Here is a 24859-nt window from a genome sequence, read left to right on the forward strand (position 1 = left end):
CCGCAACTCCTCCCCACGGGTAAGTGGAGCGGACTTGCCATCCAAGCTGAACCATACAAAAAACCTACTGACCTGTTTTCCCCAAGAATATCCAGAACAAGAAAGCTACTATTAGACCACCACCTATATTCCATGCATAGGGAGCAAGCCAAACCCAAAATTCACTGAGATGAGCAGAGTTTGGAATAGGCAGGTCTGTGGCTCAGCTGGGGCTAAACTGACTAAAATCCCTCATCCCAACTCAGTCAGAGATATGCCAGAGTATCTCAGTTCTTCATCCAGGCCCAAATGGGACTCAGCCAGCTCAGTCATGAGATGGGGACATTCTAGAGGAGTGGTGGAGCTTGGCAGGAACATGGGGTAGGGGTAGGTTTACTCCTATTTAAAACTGATTCAGCTCAGTCACATGACCTAGTAATTCAGCAGATGTTACACTTGCAAAAAGGGTGATGTAAGTCAAACTCTTATTTTAAAGGCTCCCCTCACCCCACCCCCGCTCACCTTGCCTTGGGACAGCTCAGCCAGCAGTAGTCTCACTCCTGAAAGGAGTTTAGAAGTATGCATAGATCTTAAAACAGTTTTTAGAGAAACCATGCTTTTAAAAGCAGTATCTGAAATGACTCTCAGTTAACATGGTTTTTATTTCACTATTACCTTGAGATTGTCTGGCAGTTCAGAGCGCCCTGCATAACCTGGATTCATAGTAATAGCAACAAAACAGTTGGGGTTCAGCTTCAGTTCAGTGCCTTCAAAATTAAACGTCTCCAGCTTCAGCTGTATAGCCCTCTGGATGCAAAGGATCTGCTGAGCTACTACAGACAGGACTTCCAACTCAATGCGATTGAATTCATCAAAGCAGGCCCAAGCACCTGAAGAAGCCAACCCCTTGAAAAACTAGAAACAAAATGGTAAGCCAGCCATTGTATAACTAAGCAATAGTTCAAAGATGTAAAAAGGAGTATTGTGATGCCTTGGGATATTTGTTTACTACTACTGTATTCTTACCGCCGCATCAAATCTAACTGTATTAGGCAAATGGAAATATTGGGGAGCCTCTATATAATTGTTGCTTGCTTAGACTGTGTACCGGAAATGGTTTCTGTGGAGAAGCAGGAATTATTTCCCCTTTACAGCTATCATGGCAGTAGTCCTCCTGATCAACCACTGGTAACTTAATAAATACCAGAGAGGCAGTAATGGAAGTGAAGTCTGTTCTCTTCTTTTTCATGTCTCCTAACTCCCAGTTACAGCCATAAGAGCTCATAAAGTAGTGAAACCGATTAAATCAGATCAAAAGCAGCTGGTTTCACTCTTATGAGAAACTGTACTTTAACTTATAAGGGCTGTATGAGTTCATGTGTGGCTGTGGGCTGTTCAAACACTAAAAATAATTTTGCAAGAACATTTTAAAATCTGTTCTAAAGCTGGCGGAGAAGTACATTACTTACCTTAGAATCTGTTTAACAAGTGCCCAAGCGAATCACATCAAATGTATATTCTTTGACTGCAGCAGCATTAATTATGTTCCTGGATACTGCTTCAATTGCAATTTTAAAAAGACCTGCAGAACTTCTTTGGTTTGGACACATTAGCAACCTCTGTCTTGTCAAACTACCCTGACTCCTCAAAGTTTGAAAGCACAATGTATTGATGAAGTACAGTTGTACCTTGGAAGTCGAACAGAATCTGTTCCGGAAGTCCGTTCGACTTCCGAAACGTTCAACTTCCAAAATGCAACTTCTGATTGGTTGCAGGAAGCTCCTGCAGCCAATTGGAAGCCGCAGAAGCCCTGTTGGAAGCTTGGCTTCCAAAATAATGTTCGAAAACTGGAGCGTCTCCACCCACATTGTCCAGCCCAGACACTGAGGTTGAGTGCCAAGGGACTTCTGGCAGATCCCTCGCTGCGATAAGTTAGGTTACAGGGAACCAGGCAGAGGGCCTTCTTGGTAGTGGCGCCTGCCCTGTGGAAGGCCCTCCCACCAGATGTCAAGGCAATAAGCAGCTATTTTACTTTTAAAAGACAACTGAAGGTGGCCCTGTTTAGGGAAGTTTTTAATGCTTGATGCTGTATTTAGTATTTGGTTGAAAGCTGCCCAGAGTGACTGGGGAAACCCAGCCAGATGGACGGGGTATAAATAATAATTTATTGTTATTAAATTATGATAACACTCACTTCTGGTTTTCGATCGTTCGGGAGCCAAAACGTTCGACTCCCAAGGTGTTTGGGAGCCAAGGTACAACTGTACTTAAAAAGAAAGATCCTATGCAAGTTTACTCAGACTCCCAAGTTAAGTTTGCATAGGACTGCAGCTCAAGTATCAGGATGGATGCCCTCCTTGACAACATACTTAGTAGTTGTTGATATTTGTAACTTCCAGGAATAGAGAAGGCCTTCCTGGACTGGCTAACCCATGAGGCAAGATGAGGTGACCACCTCAGGCAGCAGGATCCACAGGGGCAGCAGATTGTGGCCTCCAAGGAACACACAGCCCTCTATAGCAGCCTCTTGGTGAACAGGAGGCGCTGCTGGTCTCCTCTCACCCCTAGGGATGAAATGGTGGGGGCTGCCCTCTGGGGTCTCCTGGACTTTGCACCTGATTCAGAGTGGGCCCCCTTTCCCCTCGCGATGGCCTTTGATTCAACTGATAGTTGTGAAGTTAACTGTACAGTTCTGTGCACAATTGGATTGTGTGACCAAGGTATGTGTTATTGTTTTAAAATGTTTTTGTTAAAGATGAGCATCTATTGGAAATGAAAAACAGTGCCACCTTTAAAAACTGGAAATCAAACAATAAAAGATGGGTTCAATTTACCTTCCCCATGGCTAGGTAATCAAGGCCATCAGAACAGTTGAAGACAACACATTGCACGGCAAGAGCTTTAGCCAAATCTTTGGTGGTCTCTGTTTTACCTGTCCCAGCTGGGCCCTCCGGAGCACCACCAAGATTTAAATAAAATGCTCCAATCTAAGAATAAGAACAATTCATGCAAATTTTTCAGAAGTCACACAATGTTTGGATACAAAAAAAAACAACTACATCCATTTGTATATGGCAGAGATAAAATATTGTAGAAAATATGTATCCTCCCCCTTATTTTCTTACACATTGCCTTGCATACTTTGTCTCTACATTCTCACCTCCCACCAAATCCTTCTTTTCTTTAGTTTTTGCTTTCTCTCACCCTAAACCATTATTCATTCATCTATTTATCCGCTTGGGAAAATACACCTACCCAAATTCTAATACAAACATACACATCAATCGTCTCTATTTCTCCATCCATTTTTCTATTTCCATTCTTCATTCCTAATGTCAACTTTATCATATTTTCTTCAACTTTTTCATAGTGCTAATGAAATCGGCCTATAACAGCACAGGTGTTAATTTTCTTTGATTCGCTGATCAATTTAAAAAGACATTTTTTGCTGCATTACTAAGAGATCCACAATCCAGAACAAAAGGATCTATATTTGCCTTGTCTCACAATTTTATTTACAGCTAATCAGAATCGGTTTTAAATTTTAAACCATGTCTCCAGTAAAGAGAACGTTAATGCTTTAGTCCCGTTGAATTTAATGGAATCAAGAGTGCTTCCCTTATTGTCAGAGCATTTAATACAGTAGTTCTGAGAACCTCAACGAGACAAAATCTCTACAAGCTACTGTCATAAATATAGGTGGAGAATATGCCTCATTGTAGCTAATCCAGATTTATAGGAATTCTTATTAGCAATTTAATATTAAAAAGCATACCAGAGTGCGGTAACATCTGTCTGTAAGAGGAGTGATGACAAGTCGAGGAGAGTTGCCAAGGTATTCATATGCATATTTTACATTGCAATTGATGATGCGCACCCGGACGTTCTCATACTCCCAGTAATACCGTAACTGAGCAAGCCACTGAAAATCTGTTTCATGCAACACGCCTGAAATAATACAACCATGGAAAATATCTTAGGCTCTACTCCTCAGCATACCATGGAAAGGAAGTAGAAAGGGGAAACAAAATGTTTTGAAGATGCAGCTGTCAGCTCCAATTTTTCTTTCATCTTAAACAGTGCTTTTTCTGGGGGGGGGGGACCACAGATTTTGTGAATCTTTGTACTTTTGTCCATTATTGATTATATTTATATTCCCCAATTTGAACTATAAAATTGTGATTTTCTTGAGTCAAAATGAGAGTACCCCTAAACATTTTTTTAAGAAAAAAAAAAAGCGCTGGTCATAAAGCAATGGGTATACAGTGGAGCCTTGTATTACGTACCATCCTCCTTATGAACGCTTTGGGTAACAAGCTCCACTAACCCGGAAGTAGATTCTCCCGGTAGCAAACTTTGCCCCGGGATGCGAGTGGAAGTTGTGCGCTAGCGGCGCAGCGGCAGCAGGAGGCCCCATTAGTGAAAGCGCGCCGCAGGTTAAGAACGTTTTCTCGGTAAGAACGGACCTCTGGAACGAATTAAGTTCGTAACCGGAGGTACCACTGTATGTCTTTAAATAATAAAATCAATATTTTAACATTGAGAATATTAGTTTAAAAAGCAATGATTTCCTGGAACAACAGAGAAGTATCAGACAATGTATTAATATTCTCATTTATTCTATGACAAACAAGAACAAGCTATTAGGTTACATACCACTTTCAATCATTTCCATGACGACATCTCTAGCGTGTACATCAATAGTAACCAAAGCACCCAGTGTGGTCCTTGTTTGTTTAGACAACTTCCCTCTTACCAGCTCCACAATATCATTTAACTGTAACTGAAGGTTAGCGTAATAATTCTTTAAGCCCTGCAGAATGAAAATGGATTTTGATAAATTCTATCTGCCACAAACAACTACTAAGAGGAAGCTTAGTGGTCTCTCTATATTATTATCCTGTGATTTATTTATTCAAAAGCTCATTAGTGATTGCTATACCAATTTTTAATATAGATGTCCCAGTCAGGTAGATCTAGCTTGCATAACAGTGTTTCCCATTCATATTTATTGTTTGTTGCTATTATGTTATATATTTTGTGTTTTGTGTTGTAAACCATGAAGAGTGGTATTAAATAAATAAATAAATAAATAATCAGCACATATTGTTCTGTGAGCAAGAACATGGTCTCTGCACCAAAATTAGCTTGGAAGCTCTTGGAAGCAGAAGCAGCCTGTGTGTGCGTTTGTGTGTGTGTGTGTAAAGCTCCTGTACTAAAAAGACAATTGCTGGATTGGGATGCTGGTATTTAATATTACAAAAGTATTCATGTCATTGGGAGTTCATAGGGTAAAATAAACAGCTTCTCATATATACTAGAGCTGGAATTTCTCAGAAAACAATTTTCAGTGAAAAATCCTCAGGCTTTTTTTCTCCTGAAATTTTATCCACAAATAAGGCGAAACATTTCAAGAGCTCATTTGTGCACATTCAGTATCTGACATTTATCTGTCCCTCCAAATATTTAGTTGTATTTTACCTGCCTATTGGGATTCATTTTTAATTGTTGTGTTCAGTTTTACTTCAAGGAAAAAGGAGGAAAAATAACATGAAAGATTTATTTTATGAAATTGTATCAAGCATTATTAATTCAAAGAGGCTGGTGACAATTTTATAAACATCTAAATTGAATATGGCTCAATGTGAACAAAGTACCAAAATAAAGCCAGGAAACATTAAAAGGAAACAAAAAGATTTGTGCCACCATACCTCTGGGCCACTAGCTATGGCTTCGTGTACTTCACTTGTCCAGAACATTTGTGAGACACAAATAACTACTTGACCAGGCCATTCTCTCACCCAATCTTTTCTTTCTGTTTCTGGATATGCCTAGGAAAAGTAAAAGACATTGCCCAACAGGATCACTACTAACCACTGAAATTATTATGCTGATCATTTATACAACCTATTATGAAATCATAGTTGTTGCTGGCATCCATCTGTCTCAGGAGGAGGAGTGTGTCTCTGCAGGTGAAGTCCAATTGTTATGAAATCACTCAGTGCTCACTCCCTTATAAAAAGTATAGTGTTTAAACATCTTCCAAGACAATAATGCCCACTTACAACACAAGGAACTCATAACCCATCTACTCTCAGCAGCCAGAAACATCATAACCAGACACTGTAAAGACCTGTCAGCAGTAAGCATGGACCAATGGTACCAAGTAGTATGGGAAACAGCCCTACTAGAAAAATTAACCAGCAACCTAAAACTAGCACAGGGACAAACAGAAGAAGACACCTTCACTCCCATATGGTTCCCCTTCATCAGACACACAGCCCAACAAGACAATGACAAAAATCTACCAACAGCATACAAATCAATATGGCTAACCTGATCAAAAACACCCACCCACCCCACTCACACAAGAAACCAAAGATCACCACAGCCAACCACAAATGAACAATCACACCCTATGCCAATCCCGACCTCTCTCACTGCCAAAGAAACACAAGCGAACAACAGAGAACCCACACAAACGACGCTGACACCAAATCCTACATATATTAAAGAAAATAGAAACATCGTCTCCCCACCTCACCCATCCCCCCCACCTCTTTCCCCCTTCTCTCCCTAATGTCTCAACAACCAAAACTGATTTGTACAAATGTTACATGGAAAAATACAAGAGAGACATTGCACACACTTTTGTAAATCAAGAAAATCTTTAATTAAAAAATAAATAAAACAAAAACATAATACTAAAAAAGTATAGTGTTTATGTCTGAGTCTCTCTCAAACATCTTTCATATCAACCAGTGCAAAAAGTTATTCATTAGTCTCCCCCTCCTGCTTCTATAATGCATTCACATCACAGATTTCCACAGATTAAACACAGGTAACTGTGTCCAGTATTGTAAAATATTTGTATCTTTTAGATCAGTGATAGGGAAGGGTTCATCCAACTCATCTGAAGGGAGTGTCTCAGGGGCACTAGGAGTATCATGAGGAGGACTGGGCAGTGTCCACTGGAGAAATTAAAGTTCCCCAGATGTTGCCAGACTACAGCTCTCATCATTTCTGACTATTGGCCCTACTGACTGGGGCAGATGGGAGAGTTATGGGTCCAACAACACCTAGAGGGCCACAGCTTCCCCATCCCCATTTTAAATAAATGTAATACAGTGGAACCTCGTGTTTCGGACGGGATCTGTTCCGGAGGCCCGTCCGTAACACGGAACTGATGCAAGCCGAAGTGCCGTGTCTCGGCACGATTTAGTGCTTCTGCACAAGCTTGACGCGCGATTTAGCACTTCTGCATATGCGCGAGCGCCAAATCCAGAAGTAACCTGTTCTGGTACTTCCAGGTTGTCACAGGACGCAACACGAAAGCACGTAACCTGAAGCGGACGCAACATGAGGTATGACTGGATAACAGAAAACTCCTCCCCCCCCCTTTGTTCTCATTTACATTTTACTAAGAAAGAATTCAATGTATTAGTTGCTATAACAATCCAGTTTTATATGCTGGATGACAGTAAGTGGAACAATACAGAGCTAAGTCCTCACAGATACAAAATTCTCATTGACTTCATTGTTGCATTATGATTTTTTGTGTGTAATTCTGCCTCTAGTAACTTCAGTTTTTACTTGCTTAAATGGCAAGAAGAATAAGAAAAAAGAATAGGATTCTAAAAACTGAACAGAACTAGCCTGAAATCAAATAAACAAAATACATGCATGTTCAGCAAGAACAGATTCTATATATTTAACGGAAAACATACCAGTCTTGATCTTGTAATGACATCATGTATACTTCTCAGCATAATATCTTCCACTTGTATTAGCCACTTCTCCACAGCACCTCGAGCTTCAGAAGTTGAGATTGTTGAAATAAACTCCACCCGTTCACCTTCAGTGCTGAACATTGACTTAATGTCCAGGTTGTAAAGAAATTCCAGTTTAGCAATGCCCTCAAAACACTTTTTCAAGTGAGGCTGGACTCTGAGAGGGTCTTTAGTCTCTGACAGGATCTCCAACATTTCATCATTAGACAAGAAGAAAAAGCTGCAAAGAAAGTACAAATGCATTAAGTTTCTATGCCTGCATGTATTTGTTAGGAATCAAATACTAATTGAAAATAATAAATATTTATTCTAGCTTAAAGACAATCAACACGCGGCATACCGAGGGAAAAAGAGACGCTTTTTCTCAAGATATGCATTCAGTCCTCTCATTATTTTGTCCAGAAGTTCATTACAATTCTGAAGCTTTTCCAATAAGCCTGTCAATGAAGTAGCAGCAAGAACCTAAAAAAAAACCAGGGTATTTAATAAGCACACCAACTAAAATGGAGAATAAAATTGTAATACAAACAAAATATCAATCCATTGGTCATATAAAAAGACATTGTTTTCTGTTCCGCCCTGCATCCATTGCCTGCAGTGCTGTTTCCTTTTTGCTGCAGCCCACACCATTCATTTCACTGGGTGGGGAATGTGAACTGGGTGGGGAAGACCCCCAGCATATTGCAGATTGTGGAGAAATGAAGACAGTGAGTACTGATTGTATTTGCCCACCTGATCTCTGCCCGTTTGTCGATGGACCCACTAACTCTCATCCACAACTTTTGTCAGTTTTTAAAATCTAATTTTTAGTCTCAAGTACAGTGATACCTCTGGTTAAGTACTTAATTCGTTCCAGAGGTCCGTTCTTAACCTGAAACTGTTCTTAACCTGAAGCACCACTTTAGCTAATGGGACCTCCTGCTGCCGCTGCGCCACCAGAGCACAATTTCTGTTCTTATCCTGAAGCAAAGTTCTTAACCTGAAGCGTTATTTCTGGGTTAGCGGAGTCTGTAACCTGAAGCGTATGTAACCTGAAGCATATGTAACCCGAGGTATCACTGTATATTGAAGTTTTTAGTTACAGTCTACATTTTCTTTAAATTCGTAAATATAGTTGGGATACAGAAAACCTTGAGGGCAGTGCCATTTTTCTAGAAAAAGAGGTGCAGGAACTCACCATGAATGCCTCCCAATGGCCCCCTCCTGAGGTGCCGGAACTGAGTTCCAGCAAGTTGCCCTGAAAAAAAGTTCTGTTTGAGGGTTTGTGTAAGTTCTTCTGTGTGCTAACAAGGACTGCCTTGATTTTAATTCTGACTGCTATTTTGTATTCTCTGGCAGATACGACCTTGGTGGTGGGCACAATGGCTACAAAAAGAAAGAAGAAGAACCTGAAATGTTCCTGTGCAGAGTTTAAGAACTTGTGGTTCGTTTCACCTGCTAACTACAGGCTCATCATTACTACCTCACCTTGGGGTCTTTGGCACAGTATTTCATAATGTCTTTCCAGTATCTATCCACCGTCTGGAACTGACGTCCCTCCTCTGGCATCTGTTGCATTATGTCCTCTGAAGAAAATATTGGTTCTAAGTAAAGCCACTGAGCTTGTACTTTCAACCACTCATCAATAGTCTCTTGAATCCTAATCAAGCGATCTTCCCATTCCTTTAAAAATATGGCATAGTTATTTGCATAAGACATCCATAGCATGTAAAGTAAAAGACAAAAACAAAAGGCATGGAGAAAAAACAACATATATATACAGTGGTACCTTGGTTTTTGCACGTCTCTGTTGACTGTTTCAGTTTTCGAATGCCGTAAACCTGGAAGTAAATGCTTCGGTTTTCGAATGCACCTCGGAAGTTGAACATGCCAAACGACTTCCATATTGAGTTTTTAGTTTTCGAACATTTCGGAACTCAAACGGTCTTCCAGAACGGATTACGTTTGCAAACCGGAACACTCACTTCCAAGTTTGCGGTGTTCGGGAGCCAAAACATTCAACTCACAAGTCCCTTATTCTTTAATTTTGGGGACATTTCTGAGCTACTACTTCTGACCTCTTAACCATGGCTGAGAAAAAGGCCACACTCTTCCTGCTGGCACAAAAAATTTCCCCAGACCTTCACCAGCCAACTTTAATCATGCTCAATGTTTACATCAGGACAGACATGAACCATGGTTAATGCTTACCAGAGTTTCAGTTTCATCTGAACTAACTAACAAGTTTAGATGTAGGGTTATATTCTAGGTGCAGTGATTTAAACACATGAATGCCACAATGTTTTGTTTCTTATAACTGAATTGTAAGCTTCTTGGGATCTGATAAGATGAAAAACAAATCTGAAAATAAATTTATGAATTTAAGGTTTTTTAAACATCTCAAGAGTAATTGTTACCTTCCTTCAAGAGCCTCAAAAGTGTACTGTATATGTAAACACACTTTACAAAGGAAGTTGATAAAAGGAAGCTATATAAATAAAAGTTTACAAATACCTTCATTTGTTTTTCAAAAGGCTTTATGAAGGGTGATCCCCTCATTGTCTGGGTTTTTATAATCTGGTCATCCAGAATAGTCTGAATTTCATCGACTGCGCACAGAATATTAACACCAGTCTCACGGTATAAGCTTATTTGGAAGGAAATTGAATCCCAGGTATCCATCATAGTGTGCATTGCTTTCTCTAATGAGAATTCCTACATCATAGGAAAAATAATGGATATTATTATTATTCATTTCAGATAGAGTCTTATGTATGAAATGTAATCATCTCTGATCTCCTTCAAATATTGTTTGAAGACACATATTTTTAGAATGGACATTAAATGGTCTTCCTATAATTGGTGTCTAAATGGGATATCAGATAATGAAGCTACTGTCCAATAGTTTTATTGTTCAAATGCAATGCGTTTTTACAGTTATATGAATTCTTATATTAGAATCATAGAATTGTAGAGTAGGAAGGGACTCTGAGTATCTTCTAGTCCAAGCCTCTGCAATGCAGGAATATGCAGCTGTCCCTTATGGGGATTGAACATGCAACCTTGGCATTATCAGCACCATGCTCTAACCAACCAAGCTATCCAGGCTGGGTAGTTATATTAACTCAATTGTTAAATTAATAATTTTGACAACTTTATGGATTGCACATCACTTTCTGAAGCAACTGTCCTAAGAAGCAGAATAGAAGTCTTTTAAATAAATAATAAGTAATATGTGCTGGGGCGGAAACGTTTATGCTTGTTCTTACCTTGCTCGCTCCCATACTTATAGTTTCAAATTTCTCTAGGAAAGGGGTCAAGTTCTGCTTTAAAACCTTTCTTAGGGTAGTTCCAGAATCTGGAGTTAAATCATAGCCAACAATTTCTGACATCTGTTTCCAGTGACGAGCCCTTATGCCTGGGTTACAAAGGATAGTCACCAAAGGGATATTTTCCTGGATGAGAAAAAAATATGGCAAAACAACTGTCACCATTGTAACTAAAATCACTTGGAAATTATGCAAAGTTGGAAGAGGCTGCAAGGGTCATCTAGTCCAACCCTATGCAATGCAGGAATCTTTTGCCCAATGTGGAGCTCAAACCCACAACCCTCAGATTAAGAATCTCATATTCTATTGACAGAGCTATCCCTTGGACGTAGCTTAGATCTTCAAATAACTTCTAATGTATCTTATTATTCAATGTTATGGATGTGGGGGATTGTGAGCTTTCATGAAGAGGCCACATTGTTGTTGTTGTTCAGTCGTTCAGTCGTGTCCGACTCTTCGTGACCCCATGGACCAGAGCACGCCAGGCACGCCTATCCTTCACTGCCTCCCGCAGTTTGGCCAAACTCATGTTAGTAGCTTCGAGTTTGGCCAAACTGCGGGAGGCAGTGAAGGATAGGCGTGCCTGGCGTGCTCTGGTTTTTTTTCAAGTGCTCAAATAATATTTGTACATATTTTTTTCAAGTGCTCAAATAATATTTGTACAACAGACTCTTAAAACATTTTCCATCTTATTTTTATAGATCTCCAGTTACCTTAAAATCTTTAACTTGCTCCATTACTGCATTACACATTGAAATAGTTGGGCTGTCCTTCTTTTCTTCTTCCACCCTCTCTTCTACCACTGCTCTGCGCTGCAGTGACTTTTTTCTCTCTAGTTCAGCTTTCTTTAGCTTTTGTTGAAAGAACCTTACTGTCTTATAAATTTCTCGAAAAAACTCATCTACCTCCGTTTCCATACTTTCACCATTGAGATCTAAAAAAGCACCATCCATCCATCTAGCAAAAGAAAAACTAAAATGAATCCTACATTGGAATAGAAATTGCAAATTTAACATAAGCATCAAAACATTTTTAATGCATCATGGGTCATAAAAAGAAACCCATCACATAACATGATGAAGTAAAATATAAACCATATGACACCAAGAATTACAGCCAGGAATGCATACTTCTGGACAAACAGAATTACTTAATACTAAGAAGAATTTAATTTTAAAAAAGAAACTTGGTCACACATTTTTCTATGACAAATAAAAGCACCCTTGACATTTCAGTCACTTTCTGTATATATAATTACCTTTTTTCAGTCCGCTGCCATTTCAATATGAAAGCAAAAAGTTTTTGGTAGGGCTCAGTGTTAACTTTTAAGGTCTCCAAATCTGGGTATTCAGTCTGCTCCCAATTAAAAAGCTTTTCTTCCTTGTTAATGAAGGCAACTGTTTCTTCAGCATCTTGAATGCGTTTCTGCATTGTTCTCATGTCAGTCACATACTGGAAACAGATTTATTTCTCTTGAGAAATACTGAGCAATTCAGTTAATAATGTATTTAGTTCATAACATTACAAGACAATGGGCTGTATCCACAGTCTTCTCACCTGTGAGTGCAAATCTCTTGTGCTAGCAGATGGGAGTGTTTTAATGCTGTGCAACAGACAAATCCAACTGCACTAGCCTTCAGTTAGACATGTACTTGGGAGTAAGCCCCAATGAACTCAGTAGCACTTACTTCTAAATAAATGTGAATAGTGAATTCCCCTAGTTTAATGCAATACTGTAATCTTTTCAAGAGGTTTTGAGAGACTGACAGCCGTGGCTTGTGAGAGGAGTGGTTTGATGGTGGACTACCAGCTTCTGCTGCTGAGCACCATGGAATAGTAGAATGGGACCAAATGCCCTTTCTATAAGGTGCAATATGCAAGTAGAGGAAAGGTAACTGCTGCTTATATCATATATGAAGATGACTAGTGAGTGTGCCTGCAAGGAGAAAATATATTAGCCCTCATGCCTCCACCCATGCCAGTTAACATTCTTTGGTAAAGACGTTGAGTCCCTTATCCTGAAAGCGGAGATGAGTGCTGCATCCCATAGTCAAATTCAACGGAGCTCCAATGTGGAATTTGGAAGTGTACTAGTAGTGAACCACTGTATGAGCTGCTGTTGGATTCTTATGGATGGATTTTGTTGGATTTTTTGCCAGGTAAAGTTCAAGAACTCACCCCTTCCCTGCTGCAAATAGGCTTGATAAAGCCTTATATTGGCTTATATCAGAAGAGTGATCTTCATGGAGATGGCAGTTCAGGGTAGGGGAGGCTGATTCTTACCTCCATAGATGCACTCTCTAGGAAGATCACTCCCCACACATTAGGCTTGAAAAAAGCCAATAACACCCCCCCCCCCCGACTAATTGCTGTTGGGGAAAGTGTGAGTGTGTGGTTATGATTAATGTTGTTTATGCAGTTGTCATGTGTGCATGGTTGCAGGGTGTATGTGCAATAGTTTTCCTGGTTTGGGCCTAAAAAGCTTGGTGACCCCTGATCCAAGCAATGAAATTCCATTATGATGTTCAACAGCAAAGTGCAAAATTTAATTAGCACTATAGCACATTGATAAAGCTTCATTGTTACACACAAAGTATGTGTATTCCTTATGCAAAGTAAAAAAAATCCCCTTTACACCATGTGCCACAGACCTGTTGCATGCGATCCAAATCCTGGTATTCTGTAAACTCATGCATACGACGAGTTTGCCTATCTATTTCCAGTATCAGTTTCTCACGTTTGGCCAATAAGTCACTTTCACCTTTACGTTTAGACCTTTCAATAAGCTATAAGACAGAGAAGTAGTTAGCGGCAGGCATCTATGAGGATCAAAATTTATGACATTATCTAGAGTCACTACACTACACGATATCAGACCAACTTCAGTTGTCCTCTAATGTTAGACATGACTCACAGAAGGCTTCAATATCAGCTCTCAAGAGTACCAGTATTTCCAACCCTGCAGTCTAAGCATTCATTTTTCACGTAGTGTAGTATCTGATATAAAATGCATATATTTACTTCATCATTTTCATCAAAGACGGGATTAATATTCTGAGGCCATAGTAGGACAGTGGCATTCAGTGACAAGCCTTCTGGGTCAAAGTTAAAAACATCTAGGAGGTAGTTCATTCGCCGTTGACTTTCCTAGAAAAGTAAATAGTCAAATAGTTTATATCTATTTTTAAATTAACAGGAGCCACCATTTCTTGCAGCCTGTCTGGCAGTTATCTTTCCTCCAAGCAGGCCTCATGCTAGGAGGCCCCCAAGTAGCTTATAGCCCACCAGACAGTCTGAGTTGCTCTTGGACCCACTGCCCACCTTCCCTTCCAGAACAGCAACTAAGTACATTAGGTTGGCAAACAGGTGCTGCTGCCACCCCAGAAGAGCCCACATATTCAAAGGGGAGAGATTCAAAAGGCAAGCTGAAACCAGTGGGATAAAGCAGCTTCCTAACTGGATGCAGTGAGGCAATGCAATCTTTACCCTGCTCCAGGATGGTTGTGTGGGTAGGTGGGTGGGTGGGGGTTGTTCTCTCTTTACTGAAACAATGAAAGGGATGCTTCAGAGTTCAGTTGAGAAAGACTGGTGGGATCTTCCTTTTCTCCCTTCCTTCCCAAGAACCCAGCATAGTTGGGATTCCTGTACATACTTCTATCTCCCTACCCCAATATGTCTTAAGGAAAGAGCCCCACCCCTTGTTTTCCCTTCTCTCTTATCCCATAATTGTGTGTGTGTGTGTCCCTAATGTTAAGTCCAGAAGATTTGTTTTTCCTTTGCCCAGCCATCCAAAGTCACTAGGAGTTGTGGCCAGATAGGGGAAAGACGCCAAACCAAAATGGTTTAACAATTTCCTTAAGGATTATATGTACCCCACCCTCAGGTTAGATAGGGTTTCTGTTTCTACAGTTGTACAGCCTGAGCAGGTTTACTTGGTGAGTAAAGCTTCTTGGGTTCTACTATGCTGGTGCTTACCATACGCATAGTGACAAAAGGCAGAAGGAACAGCACAGAATGAAAAGCCAGTTGAAGTTAAATGGCTTTAAATCAACATCCCACCTATCATTGTGCATTTAGTTTCAAAAAAAAAAAAAAAAAAAACCAACCCTAAAAGTATATGATACCTTACCTTGATCCTTTCATATAAACTTTGGATTCCTACGGTTTTAGCCTTGTCTATATATAATATGCTTTCCATCATTTCTTCTGTTGTCTCGGGAGGTTTTAATGCACGTTCTTTGATGGTCTCAAATTCCTTGCATATCCTAAAAAAAAAATATTATTTTGATATATGCCAAAGTTTAAGAGACCTAATTTGTTTTTTCATTGAACCATAAACATTATTATTTAACTTATCTAATGGGGGAGGGTTTAATTGGATTTAAGGAAGCTCTACTGAATTCAACAGAGCTTACTCCCAGGTAAGCGTATCTGGAAATGCAGCTTTGAAGATGGGGGGAAACACACATGACTATGACTGCCACCTAGTGCTCAAGCTTCAACACAGAATACAGAATCCATAAGCTGTGAAAATAACTCATTTAGTAGATAAATACTGGTAGGAAGGTAAACGGCGTTTCCATGTGCTGCTCTGGTTCGCCAGAAGCGGCTTAGTCATGCTGGCCACATGACCCAGAAGCTGTACGCCGGCTCCCTTGGCCAGTAAAGCAAGATGAGCGCCGCAACCCCAGAGTCGTCCGCGACTGGACCTAACAGTTAGGGGTCCCTTTACCGTTACCTTTTTATCACCATTCAAAGCAGTTCATCCACCTACCACTATGGAAGGCAGCTTTAGCAGAACTATTCATCTCAGTCCCAACCTGCATTTCAATGGCCTTCAATAGTCAATCCCACTGACACATTTGCTTGCACATTTCTCCACCATCTTCCAAGGCACAGGGCTACCTGCGTTAGTTCAAGTAGACCTGCCTCCCTTCACAAACTTTCCCCAGCTATTTGCATAGTCTTTTGCACTGTTTAAAACTTAGTTGTTGCTGTTTTGCTGATAGAATTTTATTTATTTACTTATTTTCAGCACTTGCAATGCCATCTTCTAGGAATAAGCCTTCCAAGGTGGCTCACAATATACAAAAGCACAAATTACTATTTGTAAAATTACAGTCTAAATGCTTAGCAGTATTATAATCAGCAGCATTTAATATGACATAAGACAGTTAAACATATGCTAAATACAAAACCAAGAATGCTAGTAATGTGAAAGTAAAAAGAGCCACAGTTAAATAAGAAACACTAAGATATAAATTAAAAGCAGAATCAGTAGTTTAACTGAGAACTGGCACTGTAGTTCTAGCAGCTGCTAACACTTCACTGCAGCAGCAAGGGTAGTTATTCATGCTGGAAAAACGATATGAGCAGAGTCCAGCATCCAATTCTATGCTGCACCAGCGGAGGCTGGTCTCCTAGAACAGAAGGGGCATTGCCCCATCCAGCAATTTCAGTCTTCCTTCCTTCAGCCTCCTGACCCCCCGCCCCACCCCAAATCTGCCTTCTTACTTACATATAGACCAGTTCTGCTCCTTTGTCTCAGTGCTATAACTGCAGAACTCAGCAAGATGAATGAAGGCAAAACTAGAATTGGGAACCCCCAAGAAGGCTTGGAGCCCCAGGATTGGTGGTGGGACAATGATAAGTAGCCAAAGGCAGAAGAGAAAGAAGATTGGGAGGATGTGTCAGAAGCTGAAGAGGTAACAGGGTTTAGTGAGGAGGGTCTGTGGCAGGAAGAAGTCCAGAAGCCGAAGGGGAAGGGGAAGCAAGAGAGGAGGGAGACTAAGAGGCCGAGATGAGTTAGGCTGGTGAAGAATCGCGGGGATCTCTCCCTCCTGTTGTGACAAGTTCCTCCTCCCCTCTGGACTCCCAGAGCCTGGAGAGGCATGAAGCAGGGGGACCAAAGGCAGGCACATTGGTATAGTCTTAGATTGCTTGGGGAAAACCCTGGAGAGGAGGAGACCTGGGCAGCTGTAGGAAGGCAGGGACCTTTAGTCTCTGCAAGACCTACTAAAGAGAGCTGCTGTGCTCATTAGGCCTAGCATTCCTGTACAGAGTGCTTTTCTAATCAAGAATTAACTGAACCTACTCCGTGTGATTTACTGCGGGCTCACTTCTGGCAGAACTCATTGGTTCGGCCTGTCATTGGTTCTGGCTCCAACTACTGTTGACCAACCTGCCTTCTGACCCACGGGCAACAGTCACCACTGTACTATGCAGACATTATACAGCAGAGCTTAAGGCCAGGACCGCAGTGTGCAGCAATAGTGAATTACAAGGGTTATTCTAGAGAATAATACACAAAGCGGGGTGGGGTGGAATTAACCATGTTATGCATATGGCAAAAAATATTTTAAGTGAAAGATTATTAATAGCAAGATTTACTTACATTTTATTTTCCGTTTTGTGATTTTCTGCTATTATGTACAATAATTTATTTGCAAAGCTCTTTGCCTTGTCACTCAAACCTTGCTTCAAATCTTCACAGTCTAATCGCACCATAGGGAAATGAGCAATCATTGGCAAGCTCATTATTTCCTTTGCAAGACTGAAAAAGTCATCTATAAACTTCAAAAGAACATCACATTTGTTAATTTAAACTGCAGTCTTTAAAACATGTACGTTCTTGAATAGGACCACAATCTTATATACCAAGAGTGGGGAACCTTAGGAATGGAGGCCAAATGTGACCCTCGAGACCTCTCTATCCAGCTCTCAGGACTCTGCCAAGGCAACATTTCTTACAGGCCCTACTCCACACCCTCCTTTAGTAATTTGCCTGGCTGGCATCCATCCTTGAATTGTGATAATGACTCATGCTTGCCTGGATGGAGGGATTTGTGTGTGTAGGCTTCTCTATGACTGAAATGCAGTGCACCATACAAAAGTAAGAGTCACATCTGTTGCTCTTTCCAACCAAGCAATCCATGGAGGATTGCCCTCAATAAAATGATGTGGTTGTAAGGATTGCTGTGTGGGATGTGAAACTTATAGCAGTCAAGTACAACATTCCTACAGTGGACATATTAGGGGATATTTTGTACCACTCAGGAGAAAACTTCCTGTTTCCCCCTGAGCTGGAATAGACTTCCACTGCATGTGTCTCAAAGAGGGTGTGGCTTCTTCTGGACCGAGGAGCAGACGTTCCTCCATGTTGTTCTGTTCTTTTTCTTCTCCATTTTGTGTTTCTGTGTGTTAAGGAGAAGTGACTGCTCAGTTGCAGTCACTTGGGACTAATTTCCTTATGGGATAGTTCATGTAGATATATAGTTATGTAACCTAAGCCTGCCTTCAGGGATCTATCTGTGAACCTGAATGAATCTGTGAGTAAACTATTCTTTTTAAGAGGGATTAGAAGAGATTTTACCAGGAATCTTCAGTAGTGAGGCTCAGATGAGCCAGCAACAAGCTAACCGCTGTGTAATTTAAAAAGGGGGATGTTTGGAACTCTGCTAGGATATGGAACTTGCTAGGGCAAGTTAGGAAGGATATCATTAAATAATGCATCCTCTCTTGCCTCCCTAATCATCCCCACGAGCTGAAGTCTTCTTACTGGCCTCCTGTTGTCTCCCCTTTGTCCACTCACATACACACAGTGCTCTGCTGAAAAATGTCTCATCTCTCTTGCTACACATAGGACAGAATGTGGAGCTTCAGAACTTTGCTGCCTTTTAATACAGTACAACTGAATTAGACTTGGAGAGCAGGAGATGAGGGGTGTTCCAATGGCAGCAAATACATTTTATCTATTCTTGCAGAACACAAGCTGCCAGTTATGCTGCTGGGAGCTTGGGGCTAAAGTCCAGCCTGCTCCTCAATAACCACCAAGAGGGGGTCAGACTATGGGAGGCATCAACAAACAGGCCTGGCATCAGCACCTGGGCCAGCATGATTATGTCAGAGTTCATGGAAGCGGGGTTGGTGCTGGTCACCTCAGCCTTCTTTCTTCTCTTTTAAAACTACAGGCAGGAAGCAGTGGGCAGACATGTTCATGATTATGGGTGTTAATTTAATTATTTTTCCTTAAAAAAATATCAGTGTTGCAGCAAAATTATACTTCTTCCTATGTAAATGTGTTCAGCCCTGGGGGAGCAGAAACAAACACCATTTTATTCCTACAGACATGATGATGTCATTATTTAAATGACAAATAAAAAGAATAGGTTTTTTTAAAAAAAATCAGGGCTGGAAAACATTGGGGGGGGTTGCTCTAACATATCAGAATATATAAACAGTTGTAAAGCATGGGGGGAAAGTGCGGGGGAGAAGAGAAATGTTACTTATGTGCTTCATAACTGAAGTCACACACACATGGCTGTCTAAAAGAGGGTGAAGTGGGTATAAGACTACTAAATCCAGAAAGAAAACATACTTAACTACAGCTTTGCAAGCTGGATTTACCTGTAATTATATAGGAAAATTACCTCTGTATAGTCATCAAAACTATGCTCGTCAGTTACAAATTCTCTTATTCGATCATCTGCAGTACCATCTACTAGCCAGCCATACTTTTCTACTGCAAAGCAACAATCACAATAAAAGTTTGTTAGCTATTATTTTGCTAGGTTATTTTGAGACCACTATATTGCAAAGCTCCACTTAAAATTACTTACAATAATAATCCAAGTGTGCTTTTGGTCCTTTCAAGTTTTCATTAACTGCTTCCCTCAGTATAGAGTTTGCCCATGCTATAACATGCTCAGGAAGTTCTGTGTCAATAGTTGCAACTGTGGTCCCACCAGCTAGCCAGGAATGTACTGCCTGGACATTCTGTTCAAAACACGCAAGAGTTCTTTATGGCCTTTAAATTACGATTTCATGATGACAGGCAATAAGAAATAAACTTGTCAATGATTCCTTAAAACATATCCAAAAGAATAACTAACTTTTAGAAAAGTTTTATATCACCATAAAGTGATCAACATTAACTTAATATGCACTTAGAATTACTTGTGAGTAAACATGCTGCACATTGCTTTTTTAAATGAAATTGTTCTCTAAGCCTCTTTGCAATTTGTTTCAGATCTGACTGTTCAGCTATTTTGCTTCATCTACAGATTCCGCCATCACACTTTGGGTACTTTCAAATGGAAGCTTTATAGTACAAATGGGCTGTTCAGATTCTGTTATGTGTGTTTGATTAACATGATACATTCCACACTTTCCGTTTGGATATTTGCTGCTAATCAGACATTTCGTGCCCAATGGGTGCAGCTTCACAGAATGTGTCTGGGCTCTGTTATTTTGTCCGTACCCTCAATTGCTCCTCCTGCACCCTCTACTTGTGTAGGTATTTCTGCATCTGTGTATAGGCACATTTTCCCCTTTAAAAAAATCATTGGAAATGCACAACAGCACAAGAATAGATATCTCTCGTTAGGCAAAATGGAAGGCTGTATTCTGGGAGAATGGGAGAATATCAATTTCTATTTGTTTGTTTTTTAAAAAATTAATATGGAGGTCTTGAACCAGAGTGATAGGTATATCAGTCTGTAGTTTGGAGTGAGATAGAAGACAATGCCCCAAAGAATTAGGAATAGCCCATAGGAATAGCCCTTACCACTACCAGCACAATCACACATTCTCACACACCCCCAATAAACCACAGCCATAATGAAATACTAATAATGAGGTCATGTATATGACCTCCATTTTTTAAAGCACAATGTGTTTACAGTTTTCTCCAGAGAGAATAGTTTCTTCAAATCAGGTTGCTGAAATGTGGATGTGCTCTCAGCCCATGTGGTCTGCCAGAAACAAAATGTCTTGGCCAGGCTGAGATAAGCAGCAAACAGAAGTTGGGAGTGCTGACACAGGACACCCATCAGAATGTCACCAACCCCAAAAATGTGTTAATGAGGCTCCACACCCCACAGTGCCTGTGGATGTACAGTGGTACCTCGGTTTTTGAATGCCTCTGTCGACGAACATATCAGTTTTCGAACACCGTAAACCCAGAAATGCTCCAGTTTTTGAACATGGCTCAGAAGTCAAACATGCCATGTGGCTTCTGCTAATCTCAGGAGCTCTCTTGCAACCAATTTGTTTTTGTGGCTGTCTGCGCTTCGGTTTTCGAACATTTCAGAACTCAAACAGTCTTCCAGAACACATTACGTTAGAAAACCGAGGTACCACTGTATAATAATTTTTATTAATTTGATTTTTTTGCAGAAAAACTCCATCTGCTACAATGAATATAAAGTACGGGCTGGCATTTGATGACAATGATGTTGTGAGGACAATGCAAAAAACAAAAAAACAAAAACAAAAACAAAATGTCCAAGCATGAGCAGCAGGGATTTCACAACAAACTCCCTTCTGGGAAAACCCTTGCTCTTTGCTACAGATGACTAATGAATACATTCAACAGTGGAGCTGGCATGTAACATTTATGATTACCTGTGTTCAACTGAAATATAAAGAATATGAGGCCTGAGGTGTAAGTTATTTAAATTCTTAAAGAATTGATGAGATAAAGTAACAACAGATTAAACAACCTGCAGAGTCTGTGAAATCAAAAGAACTATAAACAAAATGGCATCTTCCAGATCTTGAAAGGATGGATAGAAGTCCATTTTCTCATCATCAAAAGTTAGCTCCATCTTAAACAAAGGCAGACGTCTTTGGTCTTCAAGATCAAATAGTTCCACATACGCCTCAACCGTTCTTTTCAATAATTCCTTTATCTTAAAAATACATAAATCACAGGTAGATTTCATTGCACGAGGCCAATAAACAACCACATAAACCTAACCTCCACTCCCAATCATAGCAAGTTCATGCAAACAAGTATTTTAGAGACATCTAAATAATTATTCTATTACACCAGGCCTAAAATCTAGTTCAGCATTAAGAATTCCAAATTATATGAAAATGCAAATTCTGACATTTCAAGTAAAGCATGAAAATTTAGAGCAACAAACCACAGGAACCATCTGTACCACCCCTGTGGGTGCTAACAGGAGGGGATTCTCTGCTGCCACTCCTCTGGCAGGTGTGCAACCTAAATATTATGTCTGCTTTGGGGCCCTTACTGGTAGAGAAATGCATTTATTAATTTAAACCATTTATAACCTGCCAATCTGCTGAAACACTCAGAGCTCAAATTAACTAAAATGCTAATTTGTTTCATGCAGAATATTCAGAACAACACCTTACATTGTATGGTTAAATATTATTTTCTCCTACTTTTAAAAAATAACATTAATATCCAGCTGCTGGGGGACAATAAATGTTATTATACACACACACAGCCTGATGCACTGAACTCTTGCAGGTACAGAATTTCTTTTTTTCTTTTCTGCCAATTAATTTTTCTTAGTTTTCAAAAGTTTTCACTAATTTACATCCAATACAAATTCAATGTTGACTTCCCCCAAAGACACTCAACAACTTTTGTGTCTGGACTTTTAGTTCTTCAAATATAGCAACCCTACTGTTCCCTTCTCCCACCTTCTTGCTGCAATAGTAGTACATACTATATAGAGTAAAGCAGGTACAGAATTTCTGATTCATACACAAAGCTCTACTTCCTCCACAAGACGGTTTGTATGTACTTTAGCAAAGGCAGAGGGTTCTTTGTCTGTTAAAATTATCTGGGAAGCTCAGGAGTTCTGAAGAGGCACAGTGGGAAAACAGAGGCTCTGGATAGGACACACATTTGTTACTACATGAAAAATTAGCTTTACCTGATTAGACATAAGTGTAGACACACAATTATAGAAACTATCAATTTTGTCGGGCTTTATACCCTCCAGTGCTTCTTTTCTAGTGAAGAGATTGATAACCCTTGGGTACCATGTGTTTAGTAACTTTTCTTCAGTTTTTAAGCAGTTTATAGACACATCATTCTGAAGAGATTCATACTCAGTTGGGCCCCTCGACCTATATATTAAGAAGAGAAGACTGGTCTGGAAAGGGAAGCTGCATTGAAACATAGCCAATTATGTTGCTTAGCAGAAAAAAAATACGATCAGTATACACAATGAAAATGTCATGTTAAAGAATTAAAGACTGAGCCCATATCTTATATATCAAGCCTCTTAAACACATCGGTTGTAAAACAACAACAACAACAACAACAACAACAACAACAAAAACAAAAACAAGCCCCCAAACCAAAGACACACAAATAGGACCTTCAAAAAACATTGCAGTATGACATGCTCCTATTCAGGGTTCCAGTCAGCCGGTGATACCCACTTCCAGGACACTCCATTCCATTCCCCATTTCCTTTCAGTTTTCTGTCAGTCTCTCAACAGCATTTGTGCCTGCTGAGCGTGGTCAGAACTCATAGGGCTGTTTTTTGTTTCCCTCCCACTTAGGTTTTTCCCCCTAAATATTTTTGTACTTCTGAAAACCTTGGAGTTTTCCCCAAGACTGCCAATACCTCACTCTTTTGCATGAGGGGTGCCTCTGACTATATAAGGATTCAGAGAGAGAATGAGTTTGCCATTAATATATAGCAAAATAATAGTTATAGGATATCATAAGTGCAGCAACAATTCATTCTGGCTGCCTTACATGACTAGCATGTAAACATATTTCGCTATAACCTTAAACTCACTTACAAGGGAGTAAATCTAATGAAATTCAATAGGAATTGTGGTCTTAGTATGACACATTAAATATAATTTTTACATAAAATAAACTGGTTTAATTTTATGTGAACCTAATTAGAATTGCACATACACACCATATTTAGAATATTAATGCAACAACATGAATTTTACCTGAAATTTGACACATCTACTACAAGTAACTTTGAAAAGGTTTTATAACCAATATCCAGTAAAATTCTTAGAGTTGGGTGCAGAATATGTAGATTTGCAAATATCTGTTTTCTTGCTTGTAGAAAGCTTTTATGCCAGGGTCTGGAAAAGTCTAATCCTCTGAGAGAGGAGGAAAGGAATAAAATTAATATATTAAACAGAAGCCCATGCAACAAAGCTTAATCATAAATTAAGCATAAAACAGAAAAAATATGCTTCCAATCTCTTCCTTATACAGGTATTTGCACTAAAGCAAGGGAAGCAAGAGTAGGCCCATGTCTCTAACACAAAACTATGACTTAGTATTATGTCTAAACCAGCTCATAGTGAATTACCATCTCAATATTAGCCACCAGCAAACTACAGATGTGATTAGGGTGCCTTGTACTGGGTATACATTCAAATGGTGGGTTGATTAGATCCTAAAGCATTCATTAATTTAATTTACTCACACAGGTTCAACCGGCAAAGGTTCCTCCTTCTCATATTCAAGCAATTTTACACTTGGTTTGACAAGAACACTTCGCACTGTAACATATGTATAAATTGTAACGTTTATACAAGTGAAGGGAGTAACAATATTATAAATTAGGAAACATTGCTTTAAAGAATGCTACCTCATTTTTTTTTATTTCCTACTAACCAAATCAACAGGCTGTTACATTTTTTAAAGTGTTTTCTCAGGTACTACGGGGAAACAGCTTATACATTTTATATTAGCACATTTGTTAAGTAAACAGAGATTTGGTTTTTTTTATAAAAAAAAATACAGTATATTGAAATGTGTCAAGTATGGGTGCAGTGTGGAGACTATGAAATCCCAAGTTCAAGTCTTGCCTTGACTATGAACTCACTTGTATCCTGTTCCCAACAAGGGTTATCCAAATACCACTGGAAAACCCACAAGCAGGTAAACCACCATCTCTTAGCCTCAGTCCCCACCTAAAATATAGGGACGATAATAATGGCAGTGGTGTAGTACAGGTAACTCACACCTTAGAGTCA

The 24859-nt window shown here is 39.8% G+C and overlaps 1 protein-coding gene across 1 annotated transcript in view; it reads right to left on the reverse strand.

The window, feature by feature from the left end:
- Window positions 1-24859, reverse strand: part of DNAH12 (dynein axonemal heavy chain 12) — a 98003-nt gene that overhangs the window by 64639 nt on the left and 8505 nt on the right. Inside the window, exons 5-26 of the mRNA XM_033140968.1 lie at window positions 24307-24382; window positions 23816-23974; window positions 22771-22966; window positions 21580-21768; window positions 19696-19852; window positions 19507-19598; window positions 17472-17650; window positions 15207-15342; window positions 14099-14224; window positions 13729-13863; window positions 12336-12529; window positions 11791-12034; window positions 11018-11203; window positions 10263-10463; window positions 9237-9431; window positions 8110-8231; window positions 7707-7989; window positions 5691-5810; window positions 4636-4792; window positions 3755-3927; window positions 2814-2966; window positions 655-894 (exon numbers count right to left, since the gene is read on the reverse strand). Of these exons, the coding sequence (XP_032996859.1) occupies window positions 655-894; window positions 2814-2966; window positions 3755-3927; window positions 4636-4792; window positions 5691-5810; window positions 7707-7989; window positions 8110-8231; window positions 9237-9431; window positions 10263-10463; window positions 11018-11203; window positions 11791-12034; window positions 12336-12529; window positions 13729-13863; window positions 14099-14224; window positions 15207-15342; window positions 17472-17650; window positions 19507-19598; window positions 19696-19852; window positions 21580-21768; window positions 22771-22966; window positions 23816-23974; window positions 24307-24382 (3713 nt within the window). The remainder of the gene's footprint in view (window positions 1-654; window positions 895-2813; window positions 2967-3754; window positions 3928-4635; window positions 4793-5690; window positions 5811-7706; window positions 7990-8109; window positions 8232-9236; window positions 9432-10262; window positions 10464-11017; window positions 11204-11790; window positions 12035-12335; window positions 12530-13728; window positions 13864-14098; window positions 14225-15206; window positions 15343-17471; window positions 17651-19506; window positions 19599-19695; window positions 19853-21579; window positions 21769-22770; window positions 22967-23815; window positions 23975-24306; window positions 24383-24859) is intronic.

Source organism: Lacerta agilis, chromosome 2, assembly GCF_009819535.1.
Source record: "Lacerta agilis isolate rLacAgi1 chromosome 2, rLacAgi1.pri, whole genome shotgun sequence".
In the NCBI taxonomy this organism is placed as follows: domain Eukaryota; kingdom Metazoa; phylum Chordata; class Lepidosauria; order Squamata; family Lacertidae; genus Lacerta; species Lacerta agilis.